The sequence below is a fragment of the Anastrepha obliqua genome, chromosome 5 (genome assembly GCF_027943255.1).
Source record: "Anastrepha obliqua isolate idAnaObli1 chromosome 5, idAnaObli1_1.0, whole genome shotgun sequence".
Lineage (NCBI taxonomy): Eukaryota > Metazoa > Arthropoda > Insecta > Diptera > Tephritidae > Anastrepha > Anastrepha obliqua.
The window spans coordinates 56356686-56376497 of NC_072896.1; the positions used below are offsets into that span (position 1 = coordinate 56356686).

The following is a 19812-nucleotide window of genomic DNA, read 5'->3' on the forward strand; positions in this document are numbered from 1 at the left end:
TATACTTTTCATATCTTTTCTGAATAAAATTAAAAATAGTTAAATTTGAACTCAAATCTTAAAAATACTTTTTTTTTAGTAAATTGTTCGGAAAAATTTATTTTTCCCAAAATATTTTTTGATTTGAATATGTTTAATTTTTCGAATATATATGATATTTAAGAGAAAAAAATGCAAAGTAAAATCAAATAAAACAATTTTTAATATACCACGTTCTCTAAAATATACTAAAAAGTAGAAAATAATTTTTAGTGGACTCATAGAACTGGTCTTGCTATGTTTTAATATTAAAATTTTAAGAATAGATATTATAAACAGTTTATGAAATTTAAAATGAAAATTGTGTAACAAGCTGCATGTAAAATTTTTCCCTGAATGCATACACTACATTAGAGATAACTGTTTTTACGGTGATTTTAAGATAATTGGGGTTTTGAAGGGTTACACAAGACAATCATCTTGTATTTACTTATGGGACAATCGAGCAGATTCCGTACATTACCAAAGAAGAAACTGGTCGTTAATACAGTCGTACTTTTAAGGTAAAAACAACACTAAGAATCATGCTTTGCAATAAAATTATAACTTATTAAACAATTTGAAAAACAAAAATTTAAGGGGAAATATTTAATAGATCAATATTTTTTATCAAAGGACTTAGAAAAAAAAACTAAAGTCGAGCTTTATGCCTTCAGTGCTTTCAGAAATATTTTCAATAATTTGTTGGTTAACCAAAAAGTGTCCTGATTACCAGAAATTGATTGCAAATCTCTTTGATAAATTTCGCTAGCTTGGATATCCCTTGGCATTTTCTCCATTCTCATTTGGGTCTCTTTAGTGAGAACATAAAAGATGCTAGTAAAGAGCATCAGTTCTCACCAAGATATAGAAATGTAAGAAAGAGAACTAAGATCCATGGGACACTTCTATGATAGGCGACTATAAATGGTACTTATTACGTTAGGATATCCTTGAAAAAAAGGAAACAAAATTCAGGAAAAATATTAAAGGGTTATTCAATAGGTGCGCTTCAACTTTTTTCCTATAGGGAGGGCGAACGACGCAATATTTTTTTATTTTTCGCTTGTCAGTTGTAAACTTCATTAGTATACATTTCATCATGAAACGCTACACACTTGAGCAACGATTGCAAATCGTGCAAATTTTTTATGAAAATAATCGTTCTGTTGCTGCTACTTTAAGAGCATTACGGCCATTCTACGGTCCATTTAACAAGCCGTCCCGTTTTGGGGTTATGTGAAGTCATTGGTCTACAGTAACAAGCCGGCGACGATTTGTGAGCTCAGAGCCAATATTGAACGCGAAATTGCTGGAATTTCGGCCGATTTATGCAAAAGAGTGGTCGAAAATTGTGTTCAACGATTGGACTTCGTAAAACGTGCACGCAGTGGTCATGCAAAAGAAATCGAATTTCATACTTAAATGTATATGTTCAAACTCGATAATAAAAAAAAAATTAGTTAAAAAAGTCAAACCGTTTGTGTTTTATTCAAAAAAGTTCAAAAGTTGAAGCGCTCTTACTGAAAAACCCTATATTTTTTATAATATATAATTATAATTGTGTCTTGTAAGTGAATTATTTTATTATTTGTTCAAGTGTAAATAAAAAATTATCAGTGAGTTTCTTTTTTATTTACTATTCATAATCCAGAAGCTAAAACCAATTAAATAAATAGCGAAAAATTAAAAAATTCTTAAAACGTGTTCTTAAAAAAGAAAACCTATCACCATATTAATAAAGTAAACCGGAGAACGAAAAAAAAATTGTCGCACTCTTCATCCTCTTCATGACGGCTCTTGACTGCACAGCTCATCATGCATTCGAATGAGTAGTTGTATAGTTTAATCAAATCTTGTGAAATTTTAAAGGCAATGAAATTTGCTGTCTTTCTTTTATTATTATAATTCAACGTTTTCAAGACATTCTCAAAGATATAAAAAAATTTTTTTTTTACACTAAACCGCCCTATTATTAGTTTACATGCTTGCACGCTTAACTTAAGGCTATGCACTCAATGGTTACTTGCCAACAACTGTCTGTTACTGAGTCAGAGTCCTCAGCTGGCTGCGTGGTATACAATACACCACTTCATTCAATCTTTTAGTCACCTTCTATGGGTCTTCCCAGGAGGCTTGCAGTCCTAGCAAAGTCCCCTTCTTACTTTTAGGATTATAAAGAAGTACCTAATTACCTTCGCTGAATCCTTCAGAGTTCACAGCATGGCCAAATCGATCCTTCATTTTATTACTCTTTAGCTGGGTATGTTGTCTCTCATGATGATGTAATTCATCCATGTCACGTTGCAGTGTTTCCCAATGACTACTTACGTCCATTCCAATGCTAAACCACCCTGAAGCCTTAAATTGCTTCTAAAGATGGTATTTATAGACGAATCCACGTTATATTGCTCAAACCTTCCACGACTCTTCCCTTTGGAAGTTTCGCTGCCATATACTGCGCGCAATTTCGAACCCATTCGGGAACTGATTTTCTGCAATTTACCCAGTAAAATCTATGCTGAATCTTCTCCAGGGTTTTAGTGATACCCATATGACCACTTGGCCCATTATGGAATTTCTCTAAAACGGGTATAATTTTGGATTTAGGAACTATAATCAGATTGCGTCATAAGCCATTTCAGTTTTGGATGGTCTCAATCCAATTTCTTTCGCTTCCACGATTCCAGGTCAGGATCATTCAACTGACTTCTTCTTATTGCACTTGGTTCCCACTCATCATCAGGTTACAACTGCATTAATGTGATATCAACTATCCACTCGGATCTATCGACCTTGGGACAACCTTTACATTCGATATCACCAAGTCACCAAGGTGGTGAATCAGCCTTACCGTGTTGCTTCCATTTACGATACTCAAGATTGATTCTCTCTTGCGTTTTTTTCTTCCTTCCACTTGAGCTCGTTTCAGTTGGCTACGTGGTATTCTACAACTACGTGCAATATGTCCAGTCTTACCGCAGTTGTAACACCTAAATATCTTGCTTCTGGGTCGTGCAAATCGAGAAAAGGACCCGCGTATTATTCTCGATTGTGATCTGACACACTATTCACACACCACTATCAATGCGTGTTTCTGTATCTGGGTAGCTAGTAAAGTTATTCACGAAATCCGCCTCACTCCCCAAATATTCTGTTGGTATTGATATGTCTACTTTAGCTTCAGGGCCTTCGAACGGGCGGTGCTTCGTTAAGAAAATATTCAGCTACTAAATCTGCTACATTCCATAGGTCAGCCTTTATTAGCAATTGTAACAGTCACCCAAATGGCGTGCGCTTACTCTCTTTATTGGGTGTTTATTCGAGCTCCTTCTCCTATTCGTGGCGTGTATCTTGATGTTGTTTCACAAATGGTTTTTTATGGACAGCTTTTTCATGGCAGAAATACACTATGAAGTTTGTCATTGACTGCCGAGGGGCGGCCGCTGTTAGAAAAAAACTATTTCATTCATTAATCATTTAATTTTTCGAATGGTAGTCACGCACCAACCCATTTCCCATTCACTTTCTTTGAACAGAATTACATTATTCGCAAAACCAATTTTTTTGCCGTCTCTGAAAAATAATTTGACACGAAAACAAAAGGAAAATATTTGACCATAATCAAGTGAGAGCGAGTGTATTTAAGAGGTACGAAGTCGCGGGAGTGGTTTAATGGGGCAGCACTATGGAGACGCAAACTCCTACGTATAATTCTAGAATAATTGGCTGAAAGCAACCGACGAGTCGAAATGAAATTATAGTTATTTTCATGCGACTAAATTAAATATCCTTATTTGTTCTATTGTGATTTGGATTTAATTTGTGTTCATTAAAAAATACTTTTTTCGTCTTATTATTAATTTTTTAGCGGATTTTATACAAAAGCATCAGCATAAACAATATTTTTGTATATTGTAGAATTGGTTTTTCAATTTTTATAAACATATCTTTTCAATTACTTTTCAGATATCTACTAATCACCAGAATGGGGACAGTATTAAGTTTTAACCCAAGAGAACGGCATCCATTTTATTCATCCCAAACTAGCATTCAATACAACCAACAGTCTGACATTCGAAATGAATATATTCTTGAAGGTCCTTGCTTAATGGACTCACATTTGAATAACTTCTGTTATGAACAATTGAATAACGCAAAGAACCAAGAAACGAAACAAAACATTCGTGTTCCCCTTGCCAAAAATGGCATGATTGCGCAAAATGGAAGAATGAATCTGGGCAAACAAAGCCATGTGACCAGTTATAGTTTTAATAAATTAAAAGATACAAAGGATGCAATTAATAACGATCTAGATTCACATAATGAAAATTCTACACTTTGTACGGAAAAAAATACCATAGAGAAAAGTATGAAAAAGCATTCATTATTTATTAGTGCATTGTCTTGGAAAAAACTTGCTGTGTCGCATAATAAAAAGAAGATTGAAAACAAAAACAAATGTGCTAATATACCTTCAGGCTGTTTCAAAACTCATTCATTAGACCAAACAAATGCATCTTATACCGATAAAAATAAAAATGTTCATTTACATTTTAACCATATTAACGACAGCCAACATATAACTTTAAATCAAGACGGCTCCCAGCCCTGTAACACTCTATTTTCCACTTCTAAAACTAAAAAACAAATCACATCGCAGGATCTTGTTAGAATAAATACCACAAATTTCAACAAACATAACAAATTGGTTCAAAAAGAACCTCTGGCTTTATCGTTACCGCCGCAATCGCAGGCACTTCAAAACAAACTTAGTCATATTCCAAGGAAAACCGTAATTCAGGTAAGCTATAAAAATTTATTACATAATAAATTATCATACATATTGTATATTATAATCATGTGCCTATAGTCAGTCATTTTAAAGTTACATTCGAGTTCAGAGTAAAAGTCTACTCTAAACTGAATATTACCAAAAGCTGATACTAAACCAGTTAGCAAATTTTTAAAATGAAATACAATTTTGAGTTTCCTGTATCTTCGAGACGTATGTATGTATATTAGAGGTTTTGTTATTGCCAACATATTTTAATGACAAAATATGTGTCGCTTTGGAAATATTTAATTTAGGAATAAAGAAAGCTTAGGTAGTTCAAGAAACGTTTTTCCTAAATGCTAAATTGCGATACCCTTCATACATGTGTACATATAGTATATAGATACTATTTGATATCGATGTTTTCGCTTCAATTTTTTTGTCTTGTGATTATGTGATTTGATGTTGCCCAAGACAAAATCAAAGAATATGTGAAAATGAGATACTTTGGTGGCAGTTAGGCAAACTTGTTTTGATGTGAACGACCTTTTTGACTTACCCCTCTTTCACACCAGCTGGTTTATATTTATTTACAGTAATCTCTTTATTATTATTATTATGATTTGTATTATTATTATTAGTATTTGTTCTTCTTATAAAGTTTTATTTCCCCATCAGGTGTCTGCCCCGCTTATGCATCAGGGCTGGGTTTGGCGGTTTCATCTTCCTCCTTACAGAACCTGCAAGTTCATTGGCGTATATTTTCCCCTTCCCAATATGATAATTCAACCTTCAATGCCCTGTTAGAGTCCCTGTGATGGTTCTAAAATTATTCTTAAATAATTGATTGCGGCAAATTAGGCAAATATGTATTTCATGAGTAAAACAGGAGAAGTTACCCTTTCCTATGCCACAAAATAGCTTTGAACCTATAAAATGCCATTCCGTTCCCAGTAATTCCTGTTCAGCCTGGAACTCATATGGTATGTACCAGTTTGTTTTGACCTCTTTTGTTATAGTTGTGTTCAGGTTTAAAGTGAGCGCATTTTTTCTATTGTGTAAATTGCGTTTATTTTTTCAGCCTCACCTTAACACACCACCTTGCATTTGGGGTCAGGTACTAAAAGCAACCATATCTTCTCGCACACCAGTATGTTCTTGCACTCTTCTATTTCATTTACTGCTTCTTTAGTTAAGCCTTCCGCAACATCTATGCATGTTTTTACAATCGACGTTACTTTAACCGCAGCTTCTCTATTACCGTTGGGATGAGAATCGTACCGAATCTGTAGGATATTGTGCAGTTGCTCTTCTTAAATTCTTTCCAGCGTCTTGGTGTCTGCGCTACTCAGACCAGTAATTTTTCTGACCTACCCTGTACTCGTGCTTGGTTTTGGGATAGTGCTTTTGGATGTTGAAGCATCCTTGGAGCCCAATTGCCTTACGTTTTCCTTCCGTGAGTCTATCGCTTTATTGGCCGTAGGTTCCGTCGGCACCGATTCAAATTTATCAAGTACTTCATTATCTTCGCCCTCCATCAGTCTTGCTGTTCTCCGTTTAGGAGTTAGTATTTGACGATCCTGGAATACATCTCCACTAGATAGGCCAGTTGAGATGTGGTTTGCGAACCCGTCCGCTTTATTTTCTATATTTCATTGGCGCATAATTGAATTCCACAACGATAAAATACAATACAATACAATCTGCTATCCCTGACTGCAAACGAGTCCGATCAACTTATGCTATCCCAGATTTGGGGGCAGGATGATTAGTGGTCATCCCACATTGTCATATACCCATATTAGTATGCCATCTCTGGATTGACTTCCCCAACTTGCGTGGCTCTGATGGTATGCTAAACAAAACGGTGGTGCAACCCAGCCCTTCGAGGATGTAAGCCAGCCCAACCAACAACTCAATGTTTAAGTCCCAAGTAAAGACTAATTACTAATTAAAATTAAAAATAGTTAATTAAAATTCCCAATTAACTATGCAACGAATGGGGTGTGAAGGCCAATAATGTGATTGCAAACAGATATTGTTGTTGTTGTGTGTGTATAAATGTCTGAAAATTATATTTTTGCATGCATATGTACTTACTGCTTGGAAATCAACTACGATATCGATTGGATATGAGTACTAGAGGAATTTGAATTAACTCCCACAAGAAGGTATTCGCGATCTGCATTCTTATGAGCGAAAAATTCTTCAGCATGTCGTAAACCGTATAAAAGAGGAATTCCGCTGGTCCTCCTAGTAACATGCTCCCAACCTTGCGCCTAAAATGTAACTGGAGCTGTATGAACATGGCGCCTGATTTACAATTTTGACAAGGATTACAAGATTGAGCTCGCAGCGCTCATTGTTCATTTATGACCAAACTTCTGACCTATTTTTGTAAAACTGTGAAAAACAAGGCCTTTGTAAGGCCGCTCGAAGGCTATTTATCCCGAAATGAAACTTTCCTCGAAACAAACAAGAGGTATTCTTACAGGTGAACAGTCAATCAGCTTTTACTTTGTTAGGTTGAACTAAACCTGGTAGGAAGGTCCTCGTCGAATACGCCAACAAACTTCCCATCAAGCCATTCGAGAACATTTTTCCCGAACCCCGTCTCCGAATGTACCGCTAGAATCGAATGATTGTGTACAGTGATTAATCACTACGGGGATAAACTCAAAAATTCTGAGGCTAGTTGAATGACCATAAGGACAACCTTGTATCCTGATCCCCTCAGTCTAATGCAGCGGAGTATGGCCTGCGATGTACACGAATACCACATTTATCAATGCGTTGAGCGCTAAAGTAAAAGAGTTTTAAAGCGTGTCACTGACATTTGAGCTATCTTCAGCATACCAGCAGACAAGGCATGCATTCGACAGAATTTTCTTTTATATAGTATGATGTATTCAAAGTATAACTCCAATCGAGACAATAATCGCCCTCCTAAGCCTCTACCCATATGTTGGGGCTTCCCCATATATTTCTGTCAAGGATTCGATCTTTTTGTTTTACCCTGTCAGAAAGCCTTTCCTTGTTAATAGCAAGAGTTTCGCCCAATCCAAAAAACTTTCCTTTAATAATTACTCTGCAGGCCTTTCTCTCCATCTCTTCTAAAGTCGTTAACAATGACAACTCAGAGCAATGGTGAGAGAACACCGCCTTACGGAATGCCAATACTCACCTTCCACCGGAGAAAAACGGCGCCTCCTTAACCACGACCGTCCTGCAGTTTGTAGATAAACTTGGTTCTTACCCCTAGTTTACTCAAAAAATGTATGATTATAATTTTTTTTATTTTGGTACACTAGTCTCGAAGGTATGTTCACGGTTTTGCAATATACTCGTAGCATGTTTAGTTTGTTTATGAGAGGCATAAATAAGTCATGTTTTTTGCGTGTTCGGCGATTTTTGAGAAGATGTGAATGGCGACTCTCGCTCTGGACACCCTAGCACATCAACAACCGATGAAAACTTTGAGAAAGTGAAGAATATTGTTATGTAGAATCGTCGAATCACAATTAGGATGCCGTCATATCGGCATATGGGTTGGCGCATGCTATACAACCTTTTAGAAAAAGCGTGTGGCAGCGAAGTTCATTCCAGAACTGCTAAATTTTGACCAAAAACAACGTCGCATGAGCATCGCTCGGGAATTGTTGAATGATGTCAACGAATATCCAGATTTGCTTAAAAGGGGCATACATATGACGAATCATGGGTATATGGTTATGACATCGAAACCAAAGCCCAATCGTCCCAATGGAAGACTCCAAGAGAGCCAAGAATCGATAGCAGAAAATCGCCGAACAAGCAAAACACTCGTCTTATTTATACCTCTCACAAACAAACTAAACATGCTACGAGTATAAAACAACAACATAAAAAATAATAAATAATAATCGAAAGTCGAATGTATGCAGCCCGCGAAATTTGAAAATTCACCTTATTTTTTGAACACACCTCGTAAAATTCCTTGAGATCAATAATAACGTGTAGTTAATTAACATACAAACTAATGATATTTGCCTTCAAATTTGCTATTAGTTTAAAATATTTGTTTATTGGATTCACATTAATAATAGAACCTGCAAAATTTGTATCATTAATAATTGTCCATTATAAAATCAAACAAATGACTAAGACTTTTTTGTCCATCTTGCACCCTTACATATGATTTCAACATCAATGCTGAACGCCGCTGAAGTAGCTGCGTGGCGTGCGCTGTGCGCTGTAAACTGATTTATATCCAAGTCACTCTCCTGCTTGAATTGTTTTACCCATCTATTAATTGTTTGCGGCGATGCTTCCCGATGAGGATTTTTAAAAGTGTAAAGAGATTGTTTCCGATTTGACTTCTCAAACGCTTTGTCCTGCCATTCTCAGTAAATTATCAAATTAGGTTGCATGCCACCTACATTCGTTGTTTTGATTTTGTCCGGAATATTGATTACTGTTAGGCTAGCATTAAAAGTTATATTTGAAATTTTTATTTTGGATAAGGCGTGGACCCTTTTTGCTGTCACTACGGCCAAGAGGTTAGCAAGCTTCTTTGAAAGACCATCCAGGCTTAATTCGGTGTTCGGTACCAGGCCTTTCACAAATTCGAAAACAATACTTGGGTCCCATGTTTGCTTGTATTTTGGACGTTACGGTTTTGGTACTGACACCGCTTTGCAGAATATTTTAATTGTTGGATCTCTCCCACTATCCAACATTGACAATAATGGCATAGCAGATCTGTATGTATTTAAAGTGTTTTTATCTGCCGCTAATGCTGATAAAAATTCCAACACTGTCGACATCGTCGGTTCAAAAGGGGAAAGGTTCTTTGTGCCGACAAAATTTATGCCAGGAAATTATTGGATTATTATACTGCTCCAGACAACGACGCTAAGATGTATTGTAAAGATAGTTTTGGTGTTTGTTTCTTGATGCACGATTCCCAGATAATTTGCCTGCAACTGAGGCTAGCGTCTTCCATTCTGGCTGATATTCCCTGAAAGCAGCACGTAGAAGATGCAATTTTTTGGAAAGCCGTTTCTTTCATTCCGTTTCTTCAGACTTTATGCGCGATTCTTTATGAATTTTAATGCTTTCCGATTTAATATTATATATGTGGCCTGAACCCACAATTTTCTTTCTTGGCACCATTGGCCGATTTTTTTACTAAGAGCTAACAGTTTCGCATGTTCTATACTGCCCATTTTATTTATATAGCCAATCGCTGTGGAATTGTCTAGTCTGAGCGAAATATCAGCATACCTTCTTTCAGCTCCAAAACATTTTAGTCAGTTTTAATTCAAGTATGTGAATGTGGTTTTGCTTCTCCTTATCGCTCCGCCAACTATATGACAATTTTTCGTCGCATGTAATTTTCAAACCAGTAAAGGAAGCATCGGTGAAAATTTGTAAGATAAATTTCCCTTCTCTGATGGAGTTATTTACTACACGGATGTTGTTAATCCACCACTCAAGATTTGTATGCAGGTGAGAATCAGTATGAATCTTCTACCCGTGGTTTTCTTTAGAGCTAAAAATTTGTGCATTCTAGTTATTTTGTATAAAGTAATCCATATTGAACAGCAGGGCAGGCTGCCTATACCTAAACCTATAAATTGAGCTAGAGACGTAATTCTCACCGACACACAGCCATTGACATCAAGTTCTTATAGACCGGAGATAGTTCTAGTTGAGATTTTTGCCAGTTAAAACCTAATTCTTGCAAAGGTTATGTGATCTTCACGATGTTGTTTCGACAGACTGAAGCTCCCTAGCAGTAATATGTGATAAACCGTTCACTAGACAGGGCAACCTCAGTAAACTAGTAAACTAAACTGAACTAGCATATGTCGTCATTGCTGCCTTAGCCGAATCTCTGTGCATGAAACAGCAAAATTAAGGAAAAAGTTTTATCTAATATCGGTCGCCCCACACCGCCGAGTGTACTTCTGTCGTGAAAAAGCTTCTCATAAAAAACCATTTGCCGTTCGGAGTCTGCTTAAAAATGTAGGTCCTTCCATTTATGGAACAACATCAAGAAGCGTGCCATAAATAAGAGGAAGGGCTCGGGCAAACACCTAACAGAAGTGTACGCGCCACATATAATTTTTTATTTATTTTGAATATATTTTGCCAAGGTATACGCCTCAGAAGATGTTTAATTTCATTAAACCGAGGTTCTTTGGGTACCTGGTTTTGAGTGAGTTATAGTCATCGAATTATACAAAATTTCAATTGCCCTGCCATTATGTGCACCTTAACTAACGACAGTAATTGCTGCGATTCCTGCTGTCCCGATGATAAATTTTTTTACTCTAAGATACTTTGCCCTCTGCCTGGTAACTCGTCTTCTGGCTTCTTACTTCCTGATAGGGGATTTCGAGTTTAAATATTGTCGCTGCTTATAGGCTGACTCTGCTTTGGGAGTTACAGTTGTTGTGTTGCTTGACGATGTTTTTAGCATGTCTTTTCCAACGTTAAGGCTGTCTTAATTCGTTCAGTGAATGATTCACCAAACAGGAGCGTGTCGACCGGACTCTCTGTTGCAATGCTTTCGGACAACATGGTTAGACCAAGCAATATAAATGAGCGCCTGGTTGCAGATAGTTTGTACTGTAAGTCTAAGTCCTAAAATTTCATTTATGGCTTTATTTGTTTCATCTTCCAGGTCTTGTTTCAATGTTTTTGAAAACGCCAAAAGCGCTTATAAAGCATTTGCGCATTCATTTATATTTTTTATTATTATAGAGAAATATATATATATATATAATTGAAGTTTACACCCGTTTTGGTTGTTTGGCCGAGCTCCTCTTCCTATTTGTGGATTGCGTCGTGATGTTGTTCTACAAATGGACATATTTTTTATGAGGAAATATAAATAAATAAATAGAAATACACCGGAGGTGTGTTATTGCCTCCGAGGCCCGAGGCACAAGGCTCAATAAATTTATCCAAAAGTATACTGGTGTGCGCCAACAGTCAAGTTGAAATAAATAATCCTTTAAACGAGTTCACAAAGAAACTCAGGTATCAATATCGCTATCCTAGCTTCCTAAGTATTTTTAATTTAATCATTTAAGTAATTTCATAATCTATACAAATTTAAGTATAAATCTAATTTTTTTAGGCATCGACCTCGGAGTTATTGAAATGCTTAGGATTATTCTTGCATTACCGGTGTAAAAAATTAAAAAATTTCGAAGCAGGAGATGCCGTTATGTGGTTAAGAGCTGTGGACAGAAGCCTATTACTTCAAGGTTGGCAAGTAAGTACCCGTTTTTGGTAGTTTTAAAAGAAAGATAAATTAATCATGAACGAATTGCATTAAGAATAAATTTGCCATGGTGCATACTTGTACTTGAAATTGCATGTATTTTCTCTTTGTAATTTAAAATGTATACGAAATTTTGGAATATCCTGAACTATTCTTTGGTATTTTATGTCATTGAGAATCCCAGTGCTGTGGAGGCTGCGTAACAAAATAGGTTGAATCTAAATATTTGGACTTTCTATTTCTAAAAATTTGGATAAAACGAGTGTGAAAATTTGAGACACTGGAGTAGTGAAACTAGTTCGAAGCTAAGTGGTTTTTTAATTTGAATGGATGAGTATTTTCTGTTATTAGTTGAAGAAGCGTTGCAAGAAGTACTTCAATATTAGATGAAATCTTTTTTCAGTGGTGGAGTGAACATTTTTGGTTAGCCTCTCCAAACTAACGCCTTTAGATTTCTTTAGTTTTGTTCAGGATACAGATCTCGCAACGAAATTAACTAATACAATAGTTTTTTTAAGATTTGGGCTTCTTGAGCGGGTGTACTTTAGGTCGGAAGACTAATTTAAAATTTGTTTAAAGACTGTATAATATTTTATTCAGTAAATATTGCTTTCATTAGAGCCATAAATGTTAACTCGGTGCTTTATAGCACTGGTTGGTGGTTGGTAGTAAGAATATTTTTTGCTTAGAGTATAAGAGTATGTTACCGGTTTGAGCAGCTCTTAAAAAAGACCAAAAGGTGCAGCTTTGCGCACTGTAACTTTGCGCACTGTAACTTTATTCGTTCATTTAATTTCTTAATCTCTTAGGTTTGGGCTTGCACTGAATTAATCTTCAAATATAAGAACTTAAAGAGGAAACTATGATAAATTAGAACTTAAATATAATTAAATCATTAATTTCTTAATATGTAAGAATCTGAGAAAATTAAACAAAAAAATAAATTTTAAGTAATTGCGTAAATAAAGCAGGGCTTTAAAACTTAGTAACTTATTCTTAAAGTTCGCAACAGAGTGATTATCATTTTAGTATTTGTTATAATTTGTTGTTAGCGTAAAGTTTTTTTTAGCTAATTTTCAACTAAATTGTGTTGCAATATCCAACGAGCACACTATTTTTTCCCATGCACTCGCACAACAAATTGTACGTTGCATGCTGCAAAACAAATATAACATCAAAGAGAGCATTAAAGCTTTTATTTATTATTTCGTTGAGTATTTTTATGAAATATTTTTGGTAGGCACGAATGATGAAGTTCGCTGTGTATTGTGAAGCAAGAGAAAATAAAGAATATGAAAAGGAAAGGCGCTCTTTTGAAAAAATACCATAACAACAAGAAGAGGAAGGCACTCTTATGGGTCTGTTTATACCAAAACAGTGCTTTTGTATTTACGAATGTGTATGAATTAAAAACAAAAACACATGGTAAAAAGGTTTTTACAGGTATGACCAATATCAGACCGTTAACCGGCTCTCAGCGAATTTGACAGAATCAGCTGATGAGCTGACTTAACAGGAGATGTGTTTACAAATACCGGAGATTGTGTTAGCTATCTTGAAACACAGATGCATGCATTCCAAGAGCAAAGTGCAGTTTTGTCCCGCTGGATTCCACGTAGACCCCAGACTGAGCCTCTGGTAGCACTACACTGTATCTCTTTTCCAGTACGACCCTTGATGGCATGGAGTCAAGGGGCGTGGAGAGAATCGTTGGATCGATGCCCATGCCTTCTCTGTGCTCCAATGCCGGACAAGGGCCGTACCAGTTCCCACTGTGTTTCAGTCTGCAGATGGCCTTCAAGACCTCTCTTTATATGAAAGTATCAAGTGGTGGTAAACCAATCAGAGCATCTAGTGCCGGGCCTGAAGTAGTCGGAAAAGCTCCGGTGCAACAGATGGCCACAGTGCGTTGTAGTCTCGATAAGGTCCTCCTGACTCCCACTAGAGAGAGTCTACTCATCCAGACCACTGATGCATAGGTGATAATGGGTCTTATCATAGCCGTGTATATCCATAGGACCTTGCTAGGAGAGAGACCCCACGTTTTCCCAAAGACGCCTTTGCACTGCCAGAAAGCTGTCAGCGCTTTGGATGCCTTTGTTTCAACGTGTGATTTCCATAAGAGCTTACTATCGAGGATTACTCCAAGATATTTAATTTCCTTGGATAGCTGGATTGTGACTCCTTTTAGCTTTGGCAGAACGAGTCCATCAAGCTTCCTCCTTCTGATAAAGAGGACCATACCAGTCTTGGCGGGATTTGCTGACAGCCCGTTCGCACAGCACCAAGTGTCAATCCGATCCAGAGTTTTCTGCACTTTCCTGCAGATGTTCATAAGCGAAGAGCCTGTTACCAAACAAGCAACATCGTCCGCATATGCTTGTGCGTAGACTCTCGAATCGTTTAAGGTGGTGAGTAGAGGATCGATTACCATGCACCAGAGCCATGAAGACAGCACACCGCCTTGGGGGCAGCCGCTATTAACCCCAGATGACACCAGCAGATCTTCCTCTGCTCGCACCGAAACGATTCTTTGGGACAGCATCGAACTAATACAATTTACTAGCACCCGGTCTACGCCGTGCCTACTGGCAGAGTTACACATACTATCAAAAGTGGCATTATCAAACGCCCTCTCTATGTCTAAAAAGATGCCCATAGCGTAGTCCCTCCTGTCGATGGCGAGCTCTACCCTAGCAACAAGGTTTTGCAGTGCCGACTCGCAGGATTTTCTACTCTGATAGGCATGCTGAAATAGAGACAGAGGGTGAGCCTTCAGCGACTTTGGGATGAAAGCGACCCTCACCATCCTCCAAGAGCGTGGTATGTAAGCCAGTGCCAGGCATGCCGAGAAGATTTTCTTCAAGGCTGCTCTCACGAACTCTGCACCCTCCTTCAGCATGGCAGGATATATGCCATCTGGTCCTGGCGACTTGTAGCCGCCAAAAGATTTGATGGCAAATCGAATGGCGGCCTCATTCACCACAGATCTGGCAACGAACCAGTCATGCCGAGAAGGTGTAACAGCTCTGACAACTGCCTCTATCAATAAGGGCTGTTGCCGGCCGACGCTTATCTGATTACCAGGAAAGTGAGACTCCATCAGCAAGCTGAGTGTCTCACTTTGCCGCTCCGTGAAGGAGCTATCAGATTTCCTAAGTGACCCCAGCTTTGCAGTTGGGTCCCTTTTCAGGATCCTAACCAATTTCGCCATGTCACTCAGAGATTCAATACCGCTGCAGAATTCCCTATATGAGGCTCTTTTCGATTCCCGAATAAGCCTCTTGTAGTTCTTCTGAACATCACGGTATCGCTCCCAGTCCTCTGCAAGGTTAGTCTTGAGGGCCCGGTTTAAAATTTTCTCGACTCACGCCTCAACATCTGGAGCTCTCGATTCCACCAAGCAACGGGAGTCCGGCTAGGGAGAGGTCGAATTGGGCAGGCTGACTCAAAACATTCGGTTAGGGCAGCGTTGAGTTTCTCAACTGGCTGGATCCGTACTCACGCTGATTTTGCGAGTTGCCATGTATTTTCGCCTCAATCAAAGGAAAACTGTAAAATGTACCGAATTTTCTCTTGTGAAACCAAGTGGCTACGAGTACATAAAATAGCCACAGAGTATACCAACAGCTGATATGAAGCGCAAATTTGAAGAAAATAGGGGGATGCCGGACGTTATTGGAGCCATTGCTATTGTGACGAACCTGGACCACTACACGGCAGCATGAGTGCCTCGAAGATCTTATTTGTTTTGTAAAGCGCATTCGGAGTGTCGAGAGATGAAGTCGGTTGACGGGAAGATCCTGAATATTGATGGAAATTTAGAGGTATTGATGGAAATTTAGTATTAACCAAAGACCCCTAATGGGCGGCCAACGCAGGCGAATGGGTTTTTGTCTGACTACCATCAATGATCATCAACTTATTCTTTTACTGATGTTCTGTGTACACTAATGTTATGTACCTTATAACTTTACTATTATAATTTTTTACCATTTACGCTTCATATTCTTGGTATGATTTCAAGTCAAGAACGAATTATAAGATATCACGATACTTTACGATTGCCATTTGTAAACAAAAAGCTGTGACGATATTCGTGCAGTAAACTTTCCTTTTCTTTGTGTTCCGTAGTAAAAATTAAAGAAATACACAATTATTTGATTTATTGAATAAATAAAACTTTGTAAAATACCATACATGCAAATGCACCACAGAAATCAGCTTTATTCGTTTCTTTTTTTCATTCACGAAACATGTCGTTACCTTATCTCTTTTAACCATGGTTTCAAGCTCTGTAATCCTGTAGATAAATATATAATTATGTATTATAAAACTGATTTTTACAAAAAATCTAATTTCAGGACGTGGCGTTTATAAATCCAGCAAATGTCGTATTTGTCTACATGTTAATACGGGAACTTGTAGACGGTGAAGAAACTAAGGAATCGGATTTACAGGCGTCAGTTCTTACGTGTCTATATTTATCTTATTCTTACATGGGCAATGAAATAAGCTATCCACTTAAGCCATTCCTAGTTGAAGACTCAAAGGATAAGTTTTGGGAAAGGTAAGTTTACCTCACAAAATGGACAGTAGTTCTGTAACTAAATATTATTTCGCTTAGGGATCAAAAATTGTTTTTTGTTTCCCTAAAAGTCAATTAATATGTAGCAAAAGCTCTGAGGTATAATGTCACAAACGGTGCCGTGGACACGAAGCATAAGTAGCCGCTTTACCGTACCAATTTTATCTAATTCTTAACAAGTCAAGATTTCTTGTAATTAATATATTTCTGTGTGCAGTAATCTTAGTTTATCTATAAACAGAAAACAGAAGAAACCCTACATTGTTCTTTACTACGGCGACCAAGTACAGAACGATTTTTAACATACATACATATGTAGCTAGAAAGCCTGAAGGTATCAAAAATGTCGATTGAAAGTGATCTGTGTCGTGTAGACAAATTTATGAAACGACATCATATCGCTTCCAAAATAGGGTACCACTCATTTAATAGAAATCAACTTTTTAAAACACTTTATACATTAGAACTACAGCAGATAACAAATTCTTTCAGGCAGAAGCACCAATGGCTAAAAAGTACGAGGCTTCCGAAATTATAATAAACAACACTTTAACCGAGTTCACTGGATTTCATTTCTTGTTGCAAAAATGTATTCTAGGTATATAAATTTAAAGTTTAAGAAATTAAGTTGCATTAAAATGAGAGTGAAGTTTTTATATCATTTCGTGCCTCGTACGCGTCTAAATTCCCGTAAGCAACTGGACTTTAAAAGCACGCTTCGGTGAATTTACAGTTTAGGCATAGTTGCATTTTTTGGTAAAAATTTAACGAAACAAATTTTTAGTATAAAGCGATAAATCAATTTTAGTACATAAATATTTGAATACACTTTTTTTCTAATTAGTGCAAAAAACAATTTTAATATGGAATTGTAAATTATTAGATTAATAATTTTGTAATCTTTGTATGAATGTGTCCATTAATTACGCGAAGCAGTTTTTGGTGAAAATTTTGTGTGCAAAAATTTCCCATTTACTCTTGTACGTGTGATCGGGCGACCCTGTCGCATTCATCCAGCTGCGCCAGGAAGAAAACATATACCTGCACTTCTCAAATTTCCCTCCCTTGTCAGGCGGCGCAGGTTGCTTTTTCTAAATTAATTAAACAAAAAAATTGATGGAACTCAATTTTTAAATTTCAATTTCTTTATTTCTCATAATTATAATATAATAACAATAATAACAGTAATAAATTATATACATATATACATATATATAATTGGCGCGTACACACTTTTTGGGTGTTTGGTCGAGCTCTTCCTCCTATTTGTGGTGTGTGTCTTGATGTTGTTCCACAAATAGATAGACCTACAGGTTCAAGCCGACTCCGAACGGTAGATATTTTTTATGAGGAGTTTTTTTCATGGCAAAAATACACTCCGGCAAAGCGAATGGGTTTGGTGGTGAACGAGGACAAAACGAAGTACCTCCTGTCTTCAAACAAACAGTCGGCGCACTCGCGTATCGGCACCCACGTCACTGTTGACAGTTATAATTTTGAGGTTGTAAAAGACTTCGTGTATTTAGGAACCAGCATTAACACCGATAACAATGTCAGCCTTGAAATCCAACGTAGAATCTCTCTTGCCAACAAGTGCTACTTTGGACTAAGTAGGCAATTGAGTAGTAAAGTCCTCTCTCGACGAACAAAACTAACACTCTACAAGACTCTCATCATGCCCGTCCTAACGTATGGCGCAGAAGCTTGGACGATGACAACATCCGATGAAGCGACGCTCGGAATGTTCGAGAGAAAGATTCTGCGTAAGATTTTTGGACCTTTGCACGTCGGCAATGGCGAATATCGCAGACGATGGAACGATGAGCTGTATGAGCTTTACGACGACATAGACATAGCGCAGCGAATAAAGATCCAGCGGCTTCGTTGGCTGGGTCATGTCGTCCGAATGGATACAAACGCTCCGGCTTTGAAAGTATTCGATGCGGTACCAGCTGGTGGTAGCAGAGGAAGAGGAAGGCCTCCTCTGCGTTGGAAAGATCAGGTGGAGAAGGACTTGGCTTCACTTGGTGTGTCCAATTGGCGCCGGTTAGCACGAGAAAGAAACGACTGGCGCGCTTTGTTAATCTCGGCCAAAATCGCGTAAGCGGTTATCGCGCCAATTAAGAAGAAGAAGAAGGTTTGCCATTGCCTTCCGGGGGACGACCGCTATTAGACAAAAACTTTTTCCTCATTTTGGTGTTTCACCGAGATTCGAATCTACGTTCTCTCTGGATTCCAAATAGTAGTCACGCAACAACCCATTCGACTACGGCGGCCGCAGTAATAAATTGCATATCGTAATATTGATAAAATTAATAAAAAAAAAATCTACTTTCGCCGGCCGAAACTCCAATTCTTATCCACCCCAAATATAAACTAACCCCCAAATTCATAAAAAATAAAATATACAATAAAATACTGGTTTAAATTTAGCATAACATATTAACCTCTCGTACTAGCCACGAACTTACAACTGTAACTAAATATTACAATCTAATCTGAACTAATAAACACATAAAAAATATTTTTCAAAAATTCACCAACCAATTTTCTAATTCATCAGGGCGTAATGCTGGTTAGATGATTGATGTAAAGCTACTTGATAAATAAAAAAATATATATATAATATAAATGTATATAGGGATTTGGCGCGTACACCCTTTTTGGGTGTTTGGCTGAGCTCCTCCTCCTATTTGTGGCGTGCGTCTTGATGTTGTTCCACAAACGGACATATTTAAATTAGAAATAATTAAAAAATAATACAATATTTTGTCAACTTGCCTCTGCTTTTTTTTCTTGGATGTCTAACACTCCTATCCGGATATTCATAATTATCAAAATAATTATTAAAGGATAGTTCTCTTTCGCTTCTAAATGCCTATTAGAGCATCATCAGGAACGAAGCTTGATCGGTTGCTGGTCGGTTACTGTCCTTGATTTTGCTGCATTTTCTGAATAGTGTATCTCATAATTCAGCAGTGTGCTCCTGGTAGAAACCATCTAAACTGACTTCTCAAAAACTTTTCACAAAATTTCTCATTCACACTTCTCATAATCTTGTTTCATGAAGTCGTAGAAATATGTTTTTAATTATATTTTTCTAAAACTTCAAATATCATTCATACTACTTATAGTATTTTAAACCATTAGCTA

General features: G+C 37.2%; 1 protein-coding gene across 1 annotated transcript in view; it reads left to right on the top strand.

Annotated features, from left to right (window-relative positions):
* Positions 1 to 19812, top strand: part of LOC129248553 (cyclin-dependent kinase 5 activator 1) — a 41378-nt gene that overhangs the window by 2910 nt on the left and 18656 nt on the right. The window contains exons 2-4 of the mRNA XM_054888145.1: positions 3988 to 4822; positions 11925 to 12062; positions 16436 to 16641. Of these exons, the coding sequence (XP_054744120.1) occupies positions 4007 to 4822; positions 11925 to 12062; positions 16436 to 16641 (1160 nt within the window). The 5' untranslated portion in view covers positions 3988 to 4006. The remainder of the gene's footprint in view (positions 1 to 3987; positions 4823 to 11924; positions 12063 to 16435; positions 16642 to 19812) is intronic.